At 58.7% G+C, this 21518-nt stretch overlaps 7 protein-coding genes across 7 annotated transcripts; 2 read left to right on the forward strand and 5 right to left on the reverse strand.

Moving 5' to 3' along the window:
* Positions 1-4: 4 nt before the first annotated feature.
* FOL1 (trifunctional dihydropteroate synthetase) lies at positions 5-1183 on the reverse strand (the record flags this gene model as incomplete). Its single annotated transcript, XM_066779264.1, has 1 exon — positions 5-1183. The coding sequence occupies one exon, from the start codon at positions 1181-1183 to the stop codon at positions 5-7; it is 1179 nt and encodes a 392-aa protein (XP_066630068.1).
* A 957-nt stretch (positions 1184-2140) lies between these two features.
* Positions 2141-3389, forward strand: SLS55_007850 (uncharacterized protein; the record flags this gene model as incomplete). The annotated part of the gene is made up of 3 exons (XM_066779265.1): positions 2141-2153; positions 2236-2497; positions 2588-3389. The coding sequence occupies 3 exons, from the start codon at positions 2141-2143 to the stop codon at positions 3387-3389; spliced, it is 1077 nt and encodes a 358-aa protein (XP_066630069.1).
* A 1787-nt stretch (positions 3390-5176) lies between these two features.
* Positions 5177-5998, reverse strand: SLS55_007851 (uncharacterized protein; the record flags this gene model as incomplete). Its single annotated transcript, XM_066779266.1, has 1 exon — positions 5177-5998. The coding sequence occupies one exon, from the start codon at positions 5996-5998 to the stop codon at positions 5177-5179; it is 822 nt and encodes a 273-aa protein (XP_066630070.1).
* A 977-nt stretch (positions 5999-6975) lies between these two features.
* Positions 6976-7547, reverse strand: SLS55_007852 (uncharacterized protein; the record flags this gene model as incomplete). Its single annotated transcript, XM_066779267.1, has 2 exons — positions 6976-7175; positions 7232-7547. 2 exons carry the CDS (start codon positions 7545-7547, stop codon positions 6976-6978), a joined length of 516 nt encoding a protein of 171 aa, XP_066630071.1.
* Positions 7548-10807: 3260 nt separating this feature from the next.
* FUN31 (serine/threonine protein kinase) lies at positions 10808-14442 on the reverse strand (the record flags this gene model as incomplete). Its single annotated transcript, XM_066779268.1, has 3 exons — positions 10808-11088; positions 11155-14168; positions 14219-14442. The coding sequence occupies 3 exons, from the start codon at positions 14440-14442 to the stop codon at positions 10808-10810; spliced, it is 3519 nt and encodes a 1172-aa protein (XP_066630072.1).
* Positions 14443-16371: 1929 nt separating this feature from the next.
* SLS55_007854 (uncharacterized protein) lies at positions 16372-18270 on the reverse strand (the record flags this gene model as incomplete). Its single annotated transcript, XM_066779269.1, has 1 exon — positions 16372-18270. One exon carries the CDS (start codon positions 18268-18270, stop codon positions 16372-16374), a length of 1899 nt encoding a protein of 632 aa, XP_066630073.1.
* Positions 18271-18904: 634 nt separating this feature from the next.
* On the forward strand, positions 18905-20474 carry SLS55_007855 (uncharacterized protein; the record flags this gene model as incomplete). The annotated part of the gene is made up of 2 exons (XM_066779270.1): positions 18905-18985; positions 19212-20474. 2 exons carry the CDS (start codon positions 18905-18907, stop codon positions 20472-20474), a joined length of 1344 nt encoding a protein of 447 aa, XP_066630074.1.
* Between the last annotated feature and the right edge of the window lie 1044 nt (positions 20475-21518).

The raw sequence follows: 21518 nt of genomic DNA on the forward strand, positions 1-21518 counted from the left end.
GCTCTCAAACCCTCCAAATAGCATCCGACATCTTCACCGTCTCAACCATCTGCGGCACGTCATGCACCCTGACAACATCCGCGCCCCCCTGCACCGCCGCCACCACCGTCGCCGCCGTCCCCATCACCCTGTCCCTCGGCTCCTTCACACCCGTAATCTTCCCCACAAACCCCTTCCGGCTGCTCCCAACCAGCCACGGCAAGCCCCTGAACGCCGGCACGTCGCGCAGCTCGCCCAGCCGCCGCAGCAGCTCGAGGTTCTGCTCCTGCGTCTTCGCGAACCCGACGCCGGGGTCGAGGATGACGCGCCAGCGCCGCACCCCGGCGGCCTCGGCGGCCCGCACGCGCGCGCCCAGCTCGTCGGCGACGCCGCGCAGGACGCCGCGCGGGTAGTTGGTCAGCTTCGTCATGGTGTCGGGGTCGCCGCGCATGTGCATCAGGCAGACGGTGCAGCCGAGGCGGGCGACGGTCGGCAGCATGGCGGCGTCGAGCAGGCCGGCCGAGACGTCGTTGATGATGTGGGCGCCGGCCCGCACGGCGGCGGCGGCGACGGAGGCCCGGTACGTGTCGATGCTGATGGCGACGTGCGAGGCTTCGGGTAGGGAGCGGAGGAGCGCGATGGTGGGGAGGATGCGGGCGAGTTCCTCGGCGGGGGGGACTTGGGGCGCGTTGGGGCGGGTGGATTGGCCGCCGATGTCGATGATGGTGGCGCCGGCGGCGATGTGGGAGAGGATGGTTTGCTTGACGGCGGCGAGGTGGGCGGGCGAGTTGGGCTCGGGCGCGAGGTGGACGCCGCCGTCGGAGAAGGAGTCGGGGGTTAGGTTGAGGATGGACATGACGTGGGTGCGGCGATCGGTTTGCAGGGCTCTGATGGGCGCCATGGTCGGTGTCATGGGCGTCATGGTGGACAGAGGCGGGTTGGACGGTGGGAGGCGGGCGAGATGCTCCTGCAGGGGCTCTGCTCCGGTGTTTGGTAGGATGGCATCGGGGATCATTTCGCACAGAGGTCGTAGGACAAACTCGCGCTCCAGCATGAGCTTATGAGGGACAGAGAGCCTTTCTGTCTCGATGACCTCGTTGTCGTAAAGCAGGATGTCCAGGTCGATATTGCGAGGTCCTTTCTCGACGACCTTCACCCGGCCGAGCTCATTCTCGATGCTTTGCAGTCTGTCAAGCAGCTCCATAGGGCTGAGAGAAGTCACGACCTGTAACGTGTTAGTAACCGGCTCGCCGTCTCTCATACCTAAGATTACCACGCGGGTTCTGGCCCATCACATGTGACGTGCGCGGAAGTGTCGCAGGAAGAAAGGCACTGACCTCGCAGGCACCATTCACAAAACTCCCCTGGTCCTCTACATACATGGGTTTCGTCTCCCACAAGCTGCTCGTGCGTAGGATCCGAACATCACCTTTGCTTTCCATAGCGCTGCAGGCCTGTTCGATCATGGCTATCCGGTCACCCAGATTGCTCCCGAGGGCGACGAAAGCACGGTGGCCAAGAGGGCCATGGCGCGGCCTCTCAGCATCGCTGGAAAGGCCGCGCCGGCCATGGTGGCTTCCCAAGAGGGGCATCAGACACGGCCGCGCAGTTCGTGCCGGTGCTTCAGGGGTCAGTGCTGCGGGAGAAAGTGCAGGCGGCCTGGAAATGGCGGGAGATCTGTAGAGCCGAGTAGGGCTAATCCATGCCGACACAGGGCGTTGTCGATGCGTCAGGACTCGAGCCAGCGAGAGAGACTGGCGAGACGGCGCGAAGGGCCGCAGGACTTGGTGCATGATTAAATCGTGGGGGTGAGTGGCGAGAGAGCGGCCACGAGAAAAAAAAAAGCGGCTGAGTAAGGCAAATCTGGGGAAACGCTTGGCGTGAGATGTGGCGCCAGGTGGGGATCGGGCGGGCCCTCGGCCCAGAGACGGTGCCAGGAGCTGCCCGCCCGCTCTTTGAACGCACCACCCAGCGCCCAGCTTGAGCCGAGGCACGCATCCCGCATATGGCTCAACCAGCTGCTACGGCCGAGGGTTCACCACCGACATAAACCTCCTCCGTCTCCGCTACTTCCGCTCTTCACACACGCCTCCCTGAGCTCCCACGCCGTCCACAGCTTTCCGTTCACACTCCTTCTCACAGCTTCAGAGTATCCGCCAACATGGTTTCTCCACGTACGTCTGCTTCTCCGCCGGCTTTCACATGCCACGACACGCGCGCATTTCCCCGAGACTGACAGCCCCGTGTTTGCAACAGAGCAGCTCCGCACCACCACGACTGATCTGCTCAAGATCAACCACCCGGTCCTCCTGGCCGGCATGAACGTCGCCGCTGGCCCCAAGCTCGCCGCCGCCGTCACCAACGCCGGCGGTCTCGGCGTCATCGGCGGCGTTGGATACACCCCGGACATGCTGAGGGAGCAGATCGCGGAGCTCAAGGGCTACCTGAAGGACAAGAACGCCCCGTTCGGCGTCGACTTGCTGCTGCCGCAGGTCGGAGGAAGCGCGCGCAAGACCAAGTGAGCCTCCCCCCTTCGCAGTGCCGAGGCCGGGGAAGAGGCCGGGATTACTATACTAGCATCAGCTGACCACCGGTTTCCGTCTTACAGCTACGACTACACCAAGGGTAAGCTCGACGAGCTCGTCAGCATCATCATCGACAGCGGCGCCAAGCTGTTCGTCTCGGCCGTCGGCGTCCCGCCCAAGCACGTCGTCGAGCGCCTGCACAAGGCCGGCATTCTTTACATGAACATGATTGGCCACCCCAAGCACGTCCAGAAGTGCCTCGACCTCGGCGTCGACCTCATCTGCGCCCAAGGCGGCGAGGGCGGCGGTCACACGGGCGACGTGCCGACCACCATCCTGATCCCCTCCGTCGCCAAGCTGTGCGAGGGCAAGACGTCGCCCATGACGGGCGCCCCCGTCCAGGTGATCGCGGCCGGTGGTATCTTTAACGGACAGACGGTGGCGGCGGCGTTGATGCTGGGCGCGTCGGCCGTGTGGGTCGGCACGCGCTTCATCCTGGCCGACGAGGCCGGCGCGCCCAAGGCTCACCAGGAGGCCGTCCGCTCGTCGGGCTTCGACGACAACGTCCGCACCATCATCTTCACCGGCCGTCCCCTCCGTGTGAGGAGAAACCCTTACATCGAGAACTGGGAGACCAACCGCCAGAACGAGATCAAGGAGCTCACGGCCAAGGGTGTCATCCCGGTCGAGCACGATCTCGAGAAGCTGGGCGACGACATTGATGATGACACCATGGACAACGCCAGGCCGTTCCTCATGGGCAAGGCGGCTGCCGTGGTGAACGAGAAGAAGAGCGCTCAGGCGATTGTTGATGAGCTCGTTGGTGATGCTGCCAAGTGGATAAGCAAGGGGAATGCATCCATCGTGAGCAAGCCCAAGTTGTGATGATTTAGCGCTGAAACCTTTTCTGTATACTTTATAGCTATGACATGACTGTCTTCAACGATATTTTTTTTTTTTCTTTATCGATTTCTCGCTTAAACCACAAACGGTGACTACTTTGCCTCAATCTGGCTCGTTCTCGCCAACTTCGGCCCCCAAATGCAGCCTGGAATACGAAAGAGCGACGGAGACTTCGCTGATTCGTCCAGAATCCCCCGGTCACAGCTGACTTGACCTTTCAGTTGCGGGGTCGCTGCACAAAGGCCGCGGCTTTATTATGGATTCGGAAGGTAGCAGTCTGGACATGTTGAATTATGCAAGTCCATATCATGACCTCACGCTTTTTTTCAGATCGAGAACCCAACGCACCTGGCAAGCCATACTACTCTGTGCATCATACATATATTGTAAGTGTGTCGAGCAGCATATTCAAGCGCCTTATCTAGACATGCGAGGTCTACGCTACTGGTACTTTTGGCGTGCTGTCCGTGCTTGGGGTACCATGAGGCTATTATAAGCAGAAGGAGCATCACGCCACGGGTGGGCTCTTATACGAGAGTCCCGTCGCCTTGGTCTATTGGATTTAGACTTTAGGCTGCTGCTGTTTCATCGCTCTTATGTTCTGATCATAGCCCTTTACCTCCTCCTGTCACTCACGCGTCAGCTTCTTCGCAATCATCTACCTAAACGTGCATGCATTTCGTAGGCGCAGTAGCGAACATGAGGATGAGAACGATACTCGCATTAGCATCAGGTTTGGCATCTGCCTACTCTCTAGGTGAGTACGGTCTTGAGGATATTTCGGTGCGTCGCGGGCCACTGATTAGTAGTAGCAGTAGCAGCAGCAGCAGACATCCCGTCCCATCCGACAAACTCATCACCACCCGCAATATCAAAGCCTTCCTCAGATTTATCAACAAGCACCAGCACTACCGCATCCGAGTGCACCTTCTTCGCCGACGGCGACCTCGACCTCGACCACTGCGCCTCCCTCCTCCTCGCCGCTGCCGCCGCCGCCGCCGCAGACGGTAACTCTCAGACCGTCGCCGCCGTCGGCGCCGAGGAAAAGCAGCAGCCGATAACCGTCGTCGTCGCGCTCGTGCCTAGGGACGATGATTCCGACTCGTCAACGCTCGAGGAGGCGACGGTGACGGTGACGGTGACAGCGAGCGGGACAAGTACGATGACGACGACGACGACGACGAGCAGTAGTCGCAGATTAAATGCTACTACTGCTACTGCTACTGTAGCGGGAACGCCGCCGAGCGGGCAAAATGGGACGGCGAGTAGCACCGCTGACGGGATGGACGGGTATGCCGTACCGAGCATTCCGCCGGCGCCGCCGCTGGAGGCGGATTCGAGCGGGGCGAAGGTGTGGGTGGGAGGAGGGGCATGGGCGGCGGCGGCGGCAGTGTTGGTGGGTGTCACGATGGCAGGCACAAGATGATAATGTTGTTTTTGGTGTCATGAGGGGGGTTTGTATTGTTTTGCTACTAATGCTATGTAGGCGCTGATGCCCCTCAAACGGTTTGGTGGTTTCGGGTCCTTTTTTTTCTTTCTCACGTTGTTTGTCTTCTCTCAAATGTTGTCCCTATTTTTCCTCCTCCGAGTTACTGCGGACCTCTGTTTGCCCCCAAGAGTGTGCTGCGATGGGAACTGGGCTTTGTGAGGATTCAGAAATGGAAAAAGGAAAAGTAACTCAAATACCTTTGATTGAGTCCAGTATGCTGAGGAATCCATGGTCTATTGTACGCAAAACCATGGCTAGGCCGGCCGGATAGGCGTCCAGCTCAATCCAAGCGGCCCTTTGGGTGGAAGTACTTGGCGAGCTGAACATGGCTATGGAGATCGGGGGTAAGGCGCTTGGCGAAGTCCTGCAGGTGCCACCAGTTCTCCTCGAGCTGATGGGCCCACCACGCGGGGTGGCGGTCCCTGTGGCCCTTGGCGCGGCCGACGTGGGTCATCAGCGTCAAGAAGTGCTGCAGCGCCAGGCCGTCCATGGTGTAGGGGTCGGCGGTGATGGGGATGTTGTTGGCGACGTGGTGGTAGGCGACGCTCGCGTGCAGGTGCTGGAGGGCGTCGTGGTCGGGACTGAAGTGCTTCCAGATGGTGACGAGCTCGGGGCCCATGCAGGGGACGCCGCAGAGCATCCATCTGTTGACCACTGACCCCCACCCCTTGAGCAGCCCGCGGACCTGCAGCGCCATGAGGATGCGGTAGAAGCAGAACGAGTGGAAGAGGTTGTCCAAGGGCTTGAGGATGGCGTACACGCCCTCGTTCGGCTTCGTGATCTTGACCGCCCTCCACAGGAGCCTGAAGAGGAATTCCATGTTCTCGGTGCTGCCAGGAAGCAAGCCAAGGGTGAGGGTGTAACAGTAGTTAGGTAGGGTGCCCACTCCGTACTCAGGGAGCATATTGTGACTCGAGTCAGCCGTAAGAACCCTGAACAGGTAAAGGCCAACCAATATGGAGCATTTCTCGCCCGTCTTCACGTTGACCCACACAAGCTTGAGCTTCGGATCGGGATGGGCCAAGGCATGGCGTAGCGATGTCTCCCGCGCATTGGGAATGACCACGAACGGCGAATTGCGGTCGGTGACAGTCGAGGCCATCGTGGCGGAAACAGCCGTGTAGACTGGGTGATGTCGGGGACGAAGCGATGCCAGCCGGTGAGGGTTGAGAACCAAGGTTGGCAGGGGTGCCGGGTGTGGTTGTGGAAGAAAAGTGGGAGTGGAGAGTGAAGGGCAGAAGGGAGGGGGTGGTTATGAAGGCGGCGCCCAGAGTGAATGTATTGAGACAATTCACAATAGCCAATAGGCATTGAGTGGTTGCCAGAATGACACAGTATCTCGGTTACACTCAGTGAATGGTCACGACCAGAAGGACAATAACCCATGGCACAACTGTAGCTGCTCAGAGTGCTGAGATCTTCTGCAACTCGCTTGGAGTCCTGGGGACGAGTGTAACGCACTACTCTCAGCCATGCACCAACCCAACCCTACGTGAGCCGGCTCTGACCGTGTTTAAGGGAAGAATCTCACAAACGTGGGATAACACAGACTACGTCTTGACATTGTATCAATTTTAATATCGAATGGGACAATAGAGAACACAACTTCAGCTTCATGAATACGGCAGAGGTTCACTTAAGCGCATAGACATGGTGGATGGGCCACCATGTTGCAAGTGCGGCTTTGCGATAGCACAGGCCCGGGATTTACCTGCAATGACCAGTGATCTTCTCGGTAGTAGACAAAGATCAACATCTGTACAATGTTCAATACTGATGAGTGCGAAGGATGATCGATTAGGTGGTGCCGCAGGTGGTGGTAAATATCACCGCCTACTAGCAAACTAAGCTAAGCCTAATCGAGCAAGACACAAACAACCCGCCTGTGGCCTCAGGCATAAGGCATAAGGCAGGCCTGTTGGGCTGCCGGTCAAATACAATAAAACATGGTCACATCAAAGACTTCAAGTGTTGTGGGCAAAATTGCCGTGTTGATGTGTTGATTAACTACTAAATTATACATTGACTTTTTACAATTCGTGCTGATGCGTGAGATATTCAATCATGGTCTTGGTGCCCCTACTTCCTGGAGGAGAACTCGGGAGCAGTGGTGGTGCCGTTGGGCAGGGTGTGAGACTCGGAGAGGACGGGGACGTAGAAGGGCTCGGCGGTGGCCTCGGAGCCGGCGGAGCTGTAGCCCCACTTGATGTCGAAGGGAGCGCTGCCGTTGAGGTGGACGATGGAGCCGGTCTGGTACATGTCCTGGGACAGGGAGAGCTCTGGCGGGGGTGTTAGTATTGGGCGGGCGATTCGAAGGCATGATTGGAAGACTTACGGTTCCAGTCCTGGTTGAGGCTGAAGTGGAAGTTGCCGCTGGGGGTGTCGTTGGACTCGCAGGCGTACCAGTTGCCCTCGCCGCCGACGGAGTAGCCGTTTGCGTTGCACTTGACGGGGCCGGAGTTGCCCTGGTCCCAGAAGATCTGGAAGTCGATGATGGAGTTCGAGGGGTGGCTGCTGGCGGTGAAGTTGGTGACTTCCCACTGGCCCCAGGCCTGGGTGACGTTGTAGCGCTTGGCGAAGGTAGGGACCATGCCGGCCGAGACGGTGGTGGCCAGGGCGGCGGCCGAAGCGAAGAAGGTAGAGGCACGCATTGTGAACTGGGTGGTTGAGCGAGTGGATGGATCGACTGTGGAGGATTGAGATCAACGGCTGTGGCTTGGAGATTGGCGTTTTGGCGCTCCGGCGTAGTCGTTATATACTGCTGAGTAGCTGTGGGCGTGGCAATGGAATACGAGATAGGAGGCGTTCCCGGGTCAGTGCGCTGCTTAAATGACGTTTTAAGGCTACACCGTTGGGCTGAGATCGCCGCGCCGCACGCGACCTCCGCCGGCACCGGATTGACCGCCACTCTTTTTTTAACCTTTGCATCGAACCTCATCGCTGGCTTCGACTCAGCCCTGCCACGTACGGGCGTAGTGGTCGCGGACAGCACCGCGGCACTTGGGTTTGCTTTGCAGAGCGTCATGGTCAAGATGTTTGCACGCCGGAGAAGCTGTTTCAACTTGATTCCCACTGTTCTAGAAGAAAGCCGGCCGGGCCATCGCACGACGTCGTGGGGCACGGAACCCCATCGAACACGATATTCCCCACACTCCAGGTTGTCGTCAACCTCAGCCCCTGAGGTGCTGTCTGTCCATGTGCTGTACATACATGCTTCTTGGAGAATATTGCTGAATGACTTTCTCAGTGGCTCTTTCGGCATTGTATGCATCGTGGCTGCCATAGTCGCCCGAAGAAAACAGCAAAGACCAGTGAGAACGACAGCCTCAGTCCAAGGTAGATTTGGACTGAGCTGGCCTGACCCCAAGTGGCTTTGCGGGTTGCCTGACGACACTATTCATCCGGAGACCCCGGTCCGTACGGCAATCGGTTTCATCAAAACAAAACCTCTCGCCGATTGGCACCGATTGTCGGAGCTCCATATTGTAGACCTACTATCCCAGAAAGAGAATATGTCTTGTGGCTGTGAAGCGCGCCTTGCTGCGCCGCATCCCCATTCCGTCCACTGCGCGCGAGTGCTCCATTCCAATTTCGGCAACGCTTCCGACGAAGCACCGCCACAACAGACCACGGGGAAGCAGCGAACATGACCAGATTGCAGCACGACACGACACCGCCAGCTTTGCTACCTGCTCCTCACAGCGTCTCCAGCGTGCATGTGTTCGGTCGGATGAGCGAGCGAGCGTTGCAATCGAGTGAGACGTGGCATTGGGTGCTTGCTGCGTCGCGGCTGTTTCGCGTCTCTGCGCCATGCTTTTTCGGACGGACAAGTGAGGTGTGGGCGCGGCTTGCCACATGGCGACAGTGGCGACATCGCGGTCGGCGTCACTGACGCTGGAGATGCGAAACCCCTGCATGGGACATGTCACTTGTGGTCGGACGCCAAGTGAGAGGGAGGCGAAGCCATGGCAAACGTCACTTCACGAGAATCAGGCTTAAGGCAAAAAGATCTGAGGGAGGCAAAGGCATGGCAAACGGCACTTCAAGAGAGACTCAAGCCTAAAATAAAATAAAAGATCTGAATTTTTTGTATGTGGGGCAGCCGGTTCATGTCAAGACTAAAGAGTGCAGTCAGGACAACGCCTTTGCTAAAACCTACTCTACCCATGGTCCATTTGTTGTATCGATTCCCTTCCACTTGGGAGTTGAGGAAAAGACATCCGCCTGTCGGGTCCACAACACTCGGCGATACCTTAAACCGCACTGAAGATCGGTCGGAAATTTCGCGGAGGTCATCCCCCTTCACTGAACCGCCTCAAGGCGTCCTCAGGTCAGTTCGTCGGCTTCGAAAAGCCACTGACTCCACCGTGACGGCAAACGGTTCTCGGGGTCGCGGATCAGTGCCGAGCGGCAAAGACCCAAACCAGATCTGGGTTGACTTCTGAAGAGGGACCAAATGGTATCATGCTGAGCCAAAGCAGGCCTGAGGGAGGAAGGACGGAGCCGGTGATTCGGGAGGTCACCTTCGCGGCTGAGTCCAAGACTTGGAGCCGAAGCTCCAAAGACCCGTTGAACGAGGGCAATACTCTGTCAGAAACGAGCGCCGGGAGGAAGGACGGAGCCGGTGATGGCTGAGTCCAAGACTTAGAGCTGAAGCTCCAAAAACCCGTCGAACGATACCGGAGCACTCATGGCCAGTCGAGCAGCTTTTTCGGACCGCCCACACTGAATCAACAGTGACAGCGAAAGTCAGGTGACAAACGTTTCCTTCGGCCATGAGGTTGGGAGCATGGAGCGAATTGTATGAAGAAAAAAAGAAGAAAAGAGGAGCAAGAGGGCGGGGGCTGGGGGGTTTATATACCCGCCCGCCGGCCGCGCTGCAAACGCGTCCTCGTGCCCGGGCAACGCCACTCCAACTCGTTCTGGAAGGCACCATGCAGGGTCCGTTCCTGTTCGGAAGGCACGACGGGCAGGTGGGTGGGTGCCCGCAATCACTTTCACCACCAAAAACCTGGTTAGCCGGCGTTGCTCCGGTGACGATGGGCCTCACTTTCAACTCCAAACCCTGGGCAGCGGCGTGAGTGGTGAGGACGGGCCTCACTTTCACCACCGAAATCTGGTTAGCGGCGTGGGTGGTGACGATGGGCCTCACCTTCAGCTCACTTCCCCGCGCCAGCACAGACGCGAGATTGTCAAAGTCCCGATGATCGCTTTCAAAAGATTCCATTTCCTACCTCTCCCGCCAAACACCACGCCCTTCAGCAAAACAACAGTGGCCTTCGCCAACACACACATCTCGCACGCCGCGTCCGTAGACAACAGCCGCAAGGAAACACAACCGAGCCGAAAAGCAACATCTCGGACATCCGAAATAGAGACGGAGCGAAAGGGGAAAATCCCATGCACGAAGACACTCTTCTAGACATTCGACCGCCTCGGCGCAATTTCGTCTCTCATCACCTTCGACCCATGGAAATGCCGGAAAGAAAGGACAGCAAACCCGACACAACAAGTAGCGAGCGACAGATGCCGAAAAGAAAGCTTATCTAATGCCATTTAAGTCTCTTCTTCTTACCAATCACCCATTGCCGTTTCTCTCCGTTGAAAAAGTGAGGCATTCGTTATGCCGCATCAGCATCCCCAAGCGAAGGAAGAGAGGAAGAAAAAGAGGAGAAACCCTATGGATTTGCATGTTTGTTTGAAAAGGAAAAAGAGGAAAGCCGACAAGGAAGTGATGAGAAAGAGTCCTCGAGTTTTCCCTCCAGAAAAGAAAAGGAAAAAGGTTACCGGACAAGTAAAACATCCCCACGCTTCCCCTCGAACAACCACCCTGGTATCACACAACATCTCCTACTCCCATGTCTCTTTGTACCTTCTCCGAAAGAAGCAACACCGCAATATCCCACCTGATTTATCCGGTACCCTGCCCCTCCATCTTGCACCACGGATGCTCCAGCACCTGACCAATCGTGATGCGCTGGTCCACCTCGCGGTTGAGCATAAGCCGGATGAGGTCGATGCTCTCCTCGCTCATGATGTACGGCACGCGCAGGTCGTGATCCATGATCTCGTCGATGCTGTAGAAGGGGTTCTCTTTGTACACGATGGTGTAGAGCAAAATGCCCAGAGCCCAAACATCCTGTTCCTTGCCGCGGTATGACTTACCTGCCAGAACTTCGGGTGCTGCGTAATCTGTTACACGAGTTATTGAATTAGCCATATTGCAATAATGGAGTGCACGGAACGTGGCTGTCTTACCAATAGTCCCCACAAAGACGTCAAAAGGACCGTTCTTGATATACGCCGCAGAGCCGAAGTCGATGAGCTTGATATTGCCCTCGCCGTCGAGAATGACGTTCTCATCTTTGATGTCCCGATGCACGACCTTAGCCTTCGTGTGAAGATGGTGCAAAGCCTCCGCCACCTGCACGAAGATCTTCCTGCATTCAGTCTCATCCATATTGACACGCAGCTCGATGTAATCGAACAGATCCATTCCGGGAAGACCATGCGGCACCATCTCAATGTAATAGTTGACGTCGTCTTCGAAAAAGTCGGCCATCTCCACGATGTTGGGGTGCTTGAAGCCGTCGCGGCGGATGTAGTCGAGAACGTGGATCTCGAGCGGCACAGTCCCGAGGCGGCGATCGCGAGTCCACGTGTCGACGAGAATGCGTCGCTTGGTGACGTACTTGATGACCATCTTTTTGCTCCCGTTCTTGTACCGGCACAGCTTGACCTGGCCGTACGCACCTTGACCCATATCCTCGAGTACGACGAAGTCATCGATAGTCTTTTTCTTGGCAGGCGTGCCGGGTGTTGCGGGTTGTTGCACAATCTTTGGGGTTGATTCTTGCTTGGGAGTAGACGGCGTTTCCGCTGCTTTGATCTGCTTCGATAATAAGGACATAGGAGGGCTTTCTCGCCGTGGTGTTGATGAGTCGGCTTCTTCCGGGTGAAGTTGGCTGACAGACTGCCCCGGCGAGGGCTGGTGTGGTGGTGTGCCAGGTCGCGACATGAGCGGTGTTACAGGTCCGACGCCGTGGTTCACTGCGTGGAGCTGCCTTGAGTACGTGATCCAGAGAGCATAAACGACTTCTGAAGCAGGATGGTGCTCAAGGTCCTCCTCGGATTCATTCTCGACGATAACGTTGTCGGAAAACTTTGGCGTCTTATCACTTTTGACCACACGCATCTGCACATCGACCATAATCTCGGCGCCATCCCGATGCTTTGCAGGAAGCCCACTTGGCCTCAGGAAAACGGCCGCTGCATCTTCTCTACCTTCCCGCATGGCGAGAAGCGCACGAGCTCGGCGGAAGCTGTGCTCAGGGATAACGATGCCATCGACTAGGCTAACTTCATCCTCGTCAGTCATGATGTGGAGGATCTTGTCGAAGCTGGGGAGCAATTCAGTGACATGCAAGCCATCCGGGTTGTCCTGGCCAAAGAGCGACGAGGAAAAGACAGTGTTTGCGCTCGATACCTGAAGTGTGCTGGCATTCAACACGAGGATACCTGCGATGTGAGGAAAGCTCGAAACGCGGAATGTCGACTCTTCGGGTAGTTGGTGCACGGTGATTGGGATGTTGATACTGTTCTGCGTTCGGGCGGTGAATGTCTTGAGCTCGGCGATCTGCTCAAAGTCCAGCGCGCCAGTATTGGTGCCGGGCACGCGCGGTATCTCCGGAATCAGCCTTGCAAGGTCCATACCTCTCCGAACCCGCTCAGTCCCCCAGATCGCTTCTATCGCGCCCTGGCCTTTGATTACAGATCCTATTTCGTCGACCGTCACGAACACCACGTCTTCCGCGATCTCCTCGAGAACCCAGATGAGGCCTCCACGCTTTTCCTTGACCCACAAACTCGCGGCCCCCGTTGCGCCGTTTCGTTTCTGGATGGGTACGACATCGCCGCATAGCAGCACGCCTCTGGACTTGTTGCCCTGGTGGTTCAACCCGCCCTTCACGTTCTTCCCTTGCGTAAAAGACGAGCCACTCCCATCGTCCGTCTTCGCTCTCTTCTTTCCCGACGCTCGTGACGATGGCTTACTCAGCAACTTGGCCGTGATTCCGTTGCCCATGCTAAGGTTGTTGTTTGCAGGAGCGGGCTTCTGGGCCGCCTGGACTTCCAACGCTTTCCTAGAGCCGGCTTCCGGGTCTCGTAGCTTGTTCTCCAACCATTGCCTTCGTTCTTGCTGGACGACCTCCAAGATGCCCATCTTCCGCACTTCCGATCTCGTCACTCCAAAAACAAGACAAGCCAGATCATTTGCCGCGGTGATTGTCCATGGCGCCTGGGCTTCGGTTGTAAAAATAGCTTGGGCGGCGGGTGCCCAGCGGCTGCCATGTCCATGCGGGGCATTGGCGCTCGAATGTGATCCGGGTACGGAGGGTAAGGGTGTTTGCGGCACAGGCTGTTTCGGAGAGAAGGCCTGGCTCCCACCAAGTGTGGTAGGCTCCGCGGCTAGGTAGGGTTGTGCCAAGGCATCGTTCAATCGGCTCTGGATCTTAAGTGGTGCTGTATCGGTATATGTCCTCTTCAACGCCAAGCGGGACAGCTGCCTGTGGGGGGAGGCGCCGGGCGAGCCGGAGGTCTGAGACGACGAAAGCACGCTCGACTCGCTCTCCGGTGCCAAGGCCTCCTCCATGGTGGGCTTGAGGGCCGGCGAGAAGGCAGAGGCGCTCCTCGGACTGGTGAGGGGCGTATTCTCGTCGATCGGCTCCGGGCTTTCTGAACGCGGCGCGAAGCTCTTGTCGAAAATATTTTCGCCCGACGGATCCGCGGGGCCAGTAACGGGCCCCTTCGCCCCCAGACCGTGGGCCTGCAGAGCTTCCTCACCGATCAGATTAGCGCGCGCCAGCAGGTCCATCATGCTCTGCAGCTCCTGGTCGCCGCTCAGACGGGCCTGAGCGCTGGCGATACCCGGGTTGATGGCGGCCCAGCCCAGCTTGTCCCGCATAAAGTCTATGGATCGCTTCAAGACATTCTGGCGGTTGTATATGAAGTCCTCAGACTGGTGGGCGAAAGAGAAGGAGTGGAGGGACTCGGAGGGGAAGCGGGAGAGGTCTTCGCTGAAGTTGAGGGCGGGTGAGCCGGGCCCGGAGGGCAGTGCGTGCGAGGCCGAGGGGTGACGCGTGGGCGGTAGAGACAGATTGATCGAGGCAGACCGCGAAGTGGCTCCGCTGGTGCTGGGACGTAGCGGCTGCTGCCGTATGCGGCGAAGGCCCGACGCTCCTAGGCCATGCTCGTGCTCAGGAACGATGGGCGATCTGGCAGGTCGTTGTCAGCATGCTCCCGGGGCGGCGCGCGTATCACCAACCTCGTCAATCGGTCATAGTCCCGCGAGGTGCCGGCGTCGAACGACATGCGCGGGCGGACCGTGTTCACGGCGAGGGACGAGTTGGCGGGGCTGCTCTGCGACAGGAGGTTGCTGGTGCTCTTGTTCTTGGGCAGCTTGAGGTCGCTGGCGGACGTCTGCAGCGGCGGCAGCTGCTCCGGGGCCGTGGTGCTTGTGGGTTTGGAGCCTGCGGAGAAGATGCACATCAGAGCTGTCCTGCGCTGGTCTGAGCTGCGGCTGGTGTGGTGATCGGATGTGCGGGCGGCGTGACGGCTGCGGCGTGGAGCCGCCCGCTCTTCTACTCAAGTCACGACGGTCACGTCCCTGAGCATCATGTCCCGCGGCGCGGCCTGCTGCCGCGGCCGGGCAACGGGTGACCTGGGGTGGTGGCGGCGACGCACGCGGGCGCGGCTGGTTGCGGGGGCAGGCGGACAGCAGCAACGGGCCTCGCACTCACCATTGTCATTTGGCGTGCTCATAACCATACCAGGAGAGCTGACGGGCGGCCAGCAGGCGTTGGGGACGAGGGCAGGAGGGGAAGCCGGCAGAGGGGCCGGCGTGGGTTGGCGGGCGCGGGCGCGGGGGTTTTGGGACACTCTTGCTCCAGCTACACAGATCTACGAGCGAGAGCAGAGCGCGCGGTGGCGGTCGGGTCGGTGCTGCGGGCTGTTTTGTCGGGCTGCCAATGGGGCTAGCCGGCGGGTCTTGCTGGCTTGTGACAGCTGGAGAACTCCAACGCGGCCTACGTCGCACAGAGGAGCTGTGGTGATGGAGCGAGAGCGACCGGCAGCCAGGTGACGCGTGGGCGAGACAGCGCGCAGCAGACGGGCTTGGCTGAGACGGGGAGGCGACAGATCGCGGGGTGCTGGGGGGCGCTGTCGAGTCCTGAAGGCGGCCTGGGCGTGCGAGAGCGCGAGGCTGCGTCTTTTCATCATCACGCATTCTACACACTCAACAAAGCTAGTCATCGTCGCCGCGAAGCCCTGCTCCGCGCTGGCTCGGCTGACTTCATGGGCCCGCGCTGCCACTGGACCCTGAACACGAAAATGCCCGCTTGGCAAGCTGCCCAAGTCAGCCCGCCTCGAATCCAACTCGCCGCGTACCTCGACGCCCCTGCCGCCCGCCGCCCTCCGCCCTCCACCCTCCACCGCAGTCGTGGGTTGCAATCGCCCTGCGCGTCGCCTGCGGGCCGCCGCGCCGCCTGAGGCCTGAGGCATGCGGCTTGGGCCGCGCAGCGCTCGAGCATCGTCGGCGGCCTGTCCGCGGCGCACGCGTGGCCAGGCAGCCTGCAACTCTCCGCCGGGCCCATCGCGAAAGGCGGTCGTGGCACGGAGCCAGCGCCCCTGGTTCGTGGAAGAGGCAGCAGCCGTCGTGCTACGGAGATAGTCGCCTGGTGTTGCCGACCTCCGCAACCCCAGGCCTCCCAGGTCCCGCCCTTCCACCCGCTTTGTGCCACCCCGACTGGACGACGATGCGCCCCGGATGCCCTTCGTGCCGCCTCGGACCAGGCTCCGGTCATCGACTTCCGTAGATCCGCGGCCTCTGCTGTACCGCTACCGGTAACCCCTGCGCTGTGTGAAGGATCTTCCGCGGTCTCGACTGCATCTCATGCGCGTTGCCGTTGGCCCTGCATGGGTCGCAACGGTATAAAATGTACGGTACGGTACATGGGTGTCTGCTGCAGGCGTGGTCTGGGCCAGCTTCCCCGACCCTGCCTGGTTCATCGAGATAGGCACCGCGTCTTAGGTGCAGCATGCAGGCTCATCTTCATGTGAATCGTCCCGAAGATTTGGCTGCTGGGAGCGGCGCCCTTGGTGCCACGACCATGCACCCGTCTATGTGCTTCCACAGGCTGTCGGGACGTTGAGCACGACTGCTGCCACTGCTGTAGTGCTACTCGACCTTTCATTTGACATGTCTGCTTGCCTGAATGTTTCGGAGAGTAGCTCCGGACCAATGCCCGAGGCACACTGCTCAAGTGCCCTGCTCGAATCGAGTCAAGTGTCTGCAGCCGCCAGGCAACTACCTTTTTGAAAAAAGTGACATGTTTCACCCCGCTGGTCTTCATGCGTACAGCATTTTCCACATACAGATGGATGCCACAGCACTTCGTCATTAACAGCCACCTGATGCACTCAGTACCTCAGGTTGTTCTTTTGTTCCTCCCAGAAATTCCGACACGCCCTGTGCATGCTCATCTGTTCCACCCACCACTCTCCGAAGCTGTCCTCCACGTCAACGTCCACCTTCCCAATCCTTTCATTCCTCTTCAACCCACACAGAGCACAAGGCTTCACGCTCGGAATAGCCCCTTCCGACTCCTTGGCAATCCGAATCGGCATCGTCTCCGTAAGCTCCGGAATGGCCCCAACACTCCTCCCTCGATCATCCTTGCCATTCACCTGCGCGACCACTGACCGCAGCCTCCCAATCTGGTCCTTCCACGCTTTCACAACATCCGCAGCTTCACGGTCTTCCTTGGTAGACTCAGTGCGGTCAATGGACTGCAGCTTCATGCCGCCGGCACCAGCCTTGCCAGCTTGCCCGATGCTCATACCCTGAGCGAGGAACGTGTCGCGCTTCCAGCGCAACTTGCGACCGGCGATGACTCGAGCGGCTACGGAGCCCACAGTCAGGTAGCCCCGCAGGAACCGTACGACCCCTTGGTCGGCAAGAATCTTGGGGCGAACGTGAGAGGGCTGAGTGGCGAGTGGTCTGAAGAAAGACGCATGCGCGGAAGCAAAGATGACTGGGAATAGTGTAAGGAGAAGAGCGGGAGGGGGAACGTTCGTTGGTGGGAGGGAATTCGGAGCGGGATCGGGGATTGGAGCCGGGGTGGGGACCGAGAAGTCAGTGGGTAGAGAACTTGACGAGGCGGCCGGAGGTGATGCTGGTGCTGGTGCGGGATTCGTGGGGATCAGGTCGTCCCAATCGTCGTCCCATCCGATGGCCGGGCCTATGGGTTTGGATGATTTAGCCACCGAAGATTTAGCTGTAGTGGCCTTTGGTGCCGTTTTCTTAATACTTTTCGTAGGCGGCGGCGGCGGTTTCGTGGCGCCAAGGGCCGGTTGCGTCTTCGAAGCGAATTTGGCTGTGGTGCTTTTCTTCCAGTCATCTTGCTTTGATGTCGGTGCCACAGAGGTGAGGGGGTCTGAGATCTCTAGTTCGCCTAGAAGCGCTTCTATGTTCAGCGGTTGGGCCGTGGCAGGAGCAGGAGCAGCTTTTGGCTGCTGTGATGACGCGGGAGCGGGAGAAGGCTTCGATACCGGAGCCGGTGGGGGAGTGGTAAATGGCGCAGACACCGGGGGCTCAGGAGCTGGCGTAGGGGTGGCATCTTCAAAATCACCGAAATCATCATCTTCCTCAGATAGGTTCTCGGCATCGAACAGGACATTCGGATCACGTGGGGTGGCCGGCTTGCTCGATACTGGTGCTGGAGCGGCTGCGAAGGCTGCTGGCGGGGCCGCGAAATTTGGCTGCGCGGCCGTACTCTGCGGACGTGAGGGAACGCCAAAGGCGCTGAAGTCGAAAGGGTCATTTTTGGATGCGGTGGAATTAAAAGTTGGCAGTGGGGCAGGCGAGGGTGAGAAGCCAGAAGGAGCATTAGTACCGGCAAGGCTGGTCGATGTGCGGAGACTAGCCCATGGGTCCGGTGCCTGGGAGGTGGTATTAATAGAGGCTGGAGTCGCCAGGGGCGCAGATGGGGCGGCGGCGGATGCATCTGCAAAGTCTCCCCAGTCGTCGTCATTGCCGGTCTCGGCTTGAGTCGAAGTTGGTGGAGCTCCGGGTGTGGCCGAGAGGGCTGCCCGCCCCTGGGCTGGAAAGGCACTCACGCCGGGATTGAAAGAATTTGACGCGACGCCCGGAGAGCGGTACGGCGTGGAAGGCTGACTCAGGCCGGCGAGGTCGTCGAAGAGAGAGAAGCTCGCGGATGCCGGCTGGGCTGCTGGATTGGGTTGCGGCTGGGCCGGCCGTTTCTGCTGGCCCTGTGGCGGCGTGGGGCTGCCAAACTCGGCCAGCAGATCGAACGACATGACGGATGACAATCGGAGGGCTACGCGAATGCAGCTCGAAGGAGGGTCGTGGCGGGCTCAGTCCAGTTAAACAGGTGGTGTTGGAAGGAGTTGAACTTGACACAGGCCACCCCGTCGGCCGCGCCTGCCAGATCGCGCCTGGCGCTCGCTTCCCTGCCGGGCGGGCCGAGACAGCGCAAGCGCAAGCCCAAGCTTCACCCTCTGCGCCCACTCGCAGTCCTCGCTCTTCGCCCCCATCCGTTGGCAATGTCAACGCGCTCTGCAAATACATCGCTGTGGCGCCTCTGCTCTCCTCCTGATCCGGTCTTCCGCTCCGGCCCGTCTCCACAGCGATATCACGCCGCCGCTTCTCACCAGTGGATTGACAGCCCGGCAAAAGGGTCGCACGGCAGCCCCACTCGTCCAATGCCGATATGCTATTTCGGGCTATCATGAGGCTGAAAAGAAAGCACTGGCGTCGCTAGAGCCAATCTATAAAGCTCGCAGCCACGCCATGCCCATTTCCTGCTCCAGCGGCTCTCTCAGCTTCCGATTTCCCCCAGCAGCCGCCAACCGAGGCGCTCGCCCCTGTCGCCTGGATCCTTCTCCCCTCCGAGGCCCAACAGATCTTCGTTGATCTGCATATCCATCCATCATGAGGCTCTCCGCCATTTTTGCCGCACTCACTGCTCTGGCGGGCGAGGCCGCTGCCAAGGCCGTGTTCGCCCACTTCATGGTACGAGTTGAGATTGCTTGTTCGTATTACGAGGTCGTTTTCATTAGTATTGCAATGGTTTCTCAGCAAGCATGAGGAGTTGGAGGAGCCATCGGGATGTGAATCTTGTCGCGTTCGCACGTTCGCTTCGACTCCGCATGCCTGCTAGCATTAATGCTCCAATACTACCGAAACCGGCCTCGTAGCTGCACTTCCCAGGCGCTTGCTAATTGTACTCGACATCTAGGTCGGAAACGTGTACGAGTCCTACACGACTGACACATGGAAGAGCGACATTCAGTTGGCCCAGGCTTCAGGCATTGATGGCTTCGTATTGAACATCGCCACTCCCCTGAACGAGGACATGCGCACTCAGATCGCTGCCGCTTTCACTGCCGCCAACGATCTGGCCAGCGAGTTCAAGTGCTTTTTCTCCTTCGACTACCTAGGCGGCTCAGGGGCCTGGGATTACGAGGATATCATCTCGCTCATGACAGAGTATGGTCCGAACTACGCTTACCAGAAGGCTACGAGAGACAATGCCAGTCTGCCCTTCGTTTCGACATTCGAGGGTGGCGCCTACGCCAGCAATTGGACCACGATCAAGTCAGAGGTTGATGTCTACCTCGTCCCGGATTGGACTGGCTCAGGGTCGGATGTGGTGAAGGCTAATATTGATGCTGGCGCAAGCATCGACGGCTTCTTCAGCTGGGACATGTGGCCCGAAGGTGCCAATGACATGACTACCACTCCAGACACGACCTGGCAGGGAGTCCTTGGTGACAAGGACTACATGATGGGTGTCAGCCCTTGGTTCTTTACCGACCTGAAGGGCTACGGCAAGCAGCGGCTCTGGCGCGGCGACGACTTGTGGGCGCAGCGTTGGGACCAGGTCATGGAAGTCGATCCTGAGTGGGTCGAGATCGTCACTTGGAACGACTACGGCGAATCTCACTACATCGGACCCATCTGGGAGGCTGGCATCCCTCAGGACACGGAGAACGATGCCGACGCCCGTTGGTACGTCGAGGGCATGAGCCACCAGCACTGGCGCGACCTCCTTCCCTACTACATCGCCCGCTACAAGAACGGCGAGGCGCCGGCGATAACTGAGGAGAAGATCAGCTGGTGGTACCGCCTGTCGCCCAAGGCTGCCGGCACGACCGAGGTCACCGGCAATGACTGCTCTTACCAGACCTGCCTGGACCCCAACGACATTGTTCAGGACGAGGTCTTCTTTACCGCACTGATCAGCGATGCCTCGAACACCAATGTTGTCGTCCAGATCGGCGACAACGACGCCGTCTCCCACGCTGCCACCACCGTCGGCCCCAACCACTTCAGCCAGTCCTTCAACGGGCAGCTCGGTAACGTGACTTTCTCGATCGTGAGGAACGAGGAAACCGTACTGTCCGGAACGGGCTATGCGATTGTTGCTGAGCCTGCAAACGGCGAGAGGAATTACAATGCATATGTTGGCGGTGTGCCTGATACATATGATGAGTTGTGATGTAATGAGAAATGAGAGCGTACACGGATCAAGTTGAGCGATTAGAGAAGCGCAGCACACCAGTAGTGGTGGTAGTGAGAATTCACATAGATAATCCATCATATTCATGGGTACTTGAATCCAGTCTTCGGACATAAATGCGAGACTTGGTTGCATGCACAATTATCTAGATGATGGATTCAGCTACCAAGTCTGCATAATGCAGTTGAGGACGCCCACGAGATTGAGTGAGTGCAGTGCGGCGCTGGACTGCTCCGAGAGTGAAAGTTACTGCAGTCCGGTTCGTAACGCGCACGCGGGCGTTCAACCGCCTTGGTACGGCACATGAAGGCGCGAGTCTTCCACTGCTCCCTACTCGGCCGGATGATCCACAGTCACCATAACGAGGTAGCGTCCTCGGCGAGATTCAAAGGCCTCGAAACTTGTACTCTGCCGTGGAATTGGTGCTCGCTGAATTTCAAAAAGACCAATGCGCAATATAGCTAGTACCGGCGCGGAGGAAGAAGAGGGAATCGTTGAAGTGTCGGTATCATTGGGACTACGCCGAGCCGTGCGATAGCCTCGGTAACCGCCTCACTTTCCAGTGAGTATATGTCGCCGAGATCGTGGCATGAGAGGCCGTGGCACGGGAGGAGGACGCCGCGGCACGGGAGGAGGACGCCGCGGCACGGGATGACGATGGCATAGCAGGGGACGTCGCGGTGTTTTCATCAGTCGATGTCCTCCCGAACGTAACCAGCGCTGAAGTCGAGCGTGGCCGGCCTTTCATTCGGATTATATCCCAATCGACCAGTATTCCGTGAATCTGGTCATCTTTGCGGTTGTCTTTGCGTTTCGTTGCGTCGACCTCCGGTGAGTGCACTTCCGATGAGTGTGCCTCTGTTGGAATATGAGCCGTTGTAGCAGTAGGTAGCTTAGTAATCGATGAGCAGGGTATATAAGCGACCCCCCCGGGGTGGTGTCGCCAGCGGAACTGTGGCGACCGCAACTAATGACCACCGCACACCAAGCACTCGAGGGTCGTTCTTCCAAACAGTGACCACT

The sequence above is a fragment of the Diplodia seriata genome (genome assembly GCF_021436955.1).
Source record: "Diplodia seriata strain FDS-637 chromosome Unknown scaffold_8, whole genome shotgun sequence".
Taxonomy (NCBI): domain Eukaryota; kingdom Fungi; phylum Ascomycota; class Dothideomycetes; order Botryosphaeriales; family Botryosphaeriaceae; genus Diplodia; species Diplodia seriata.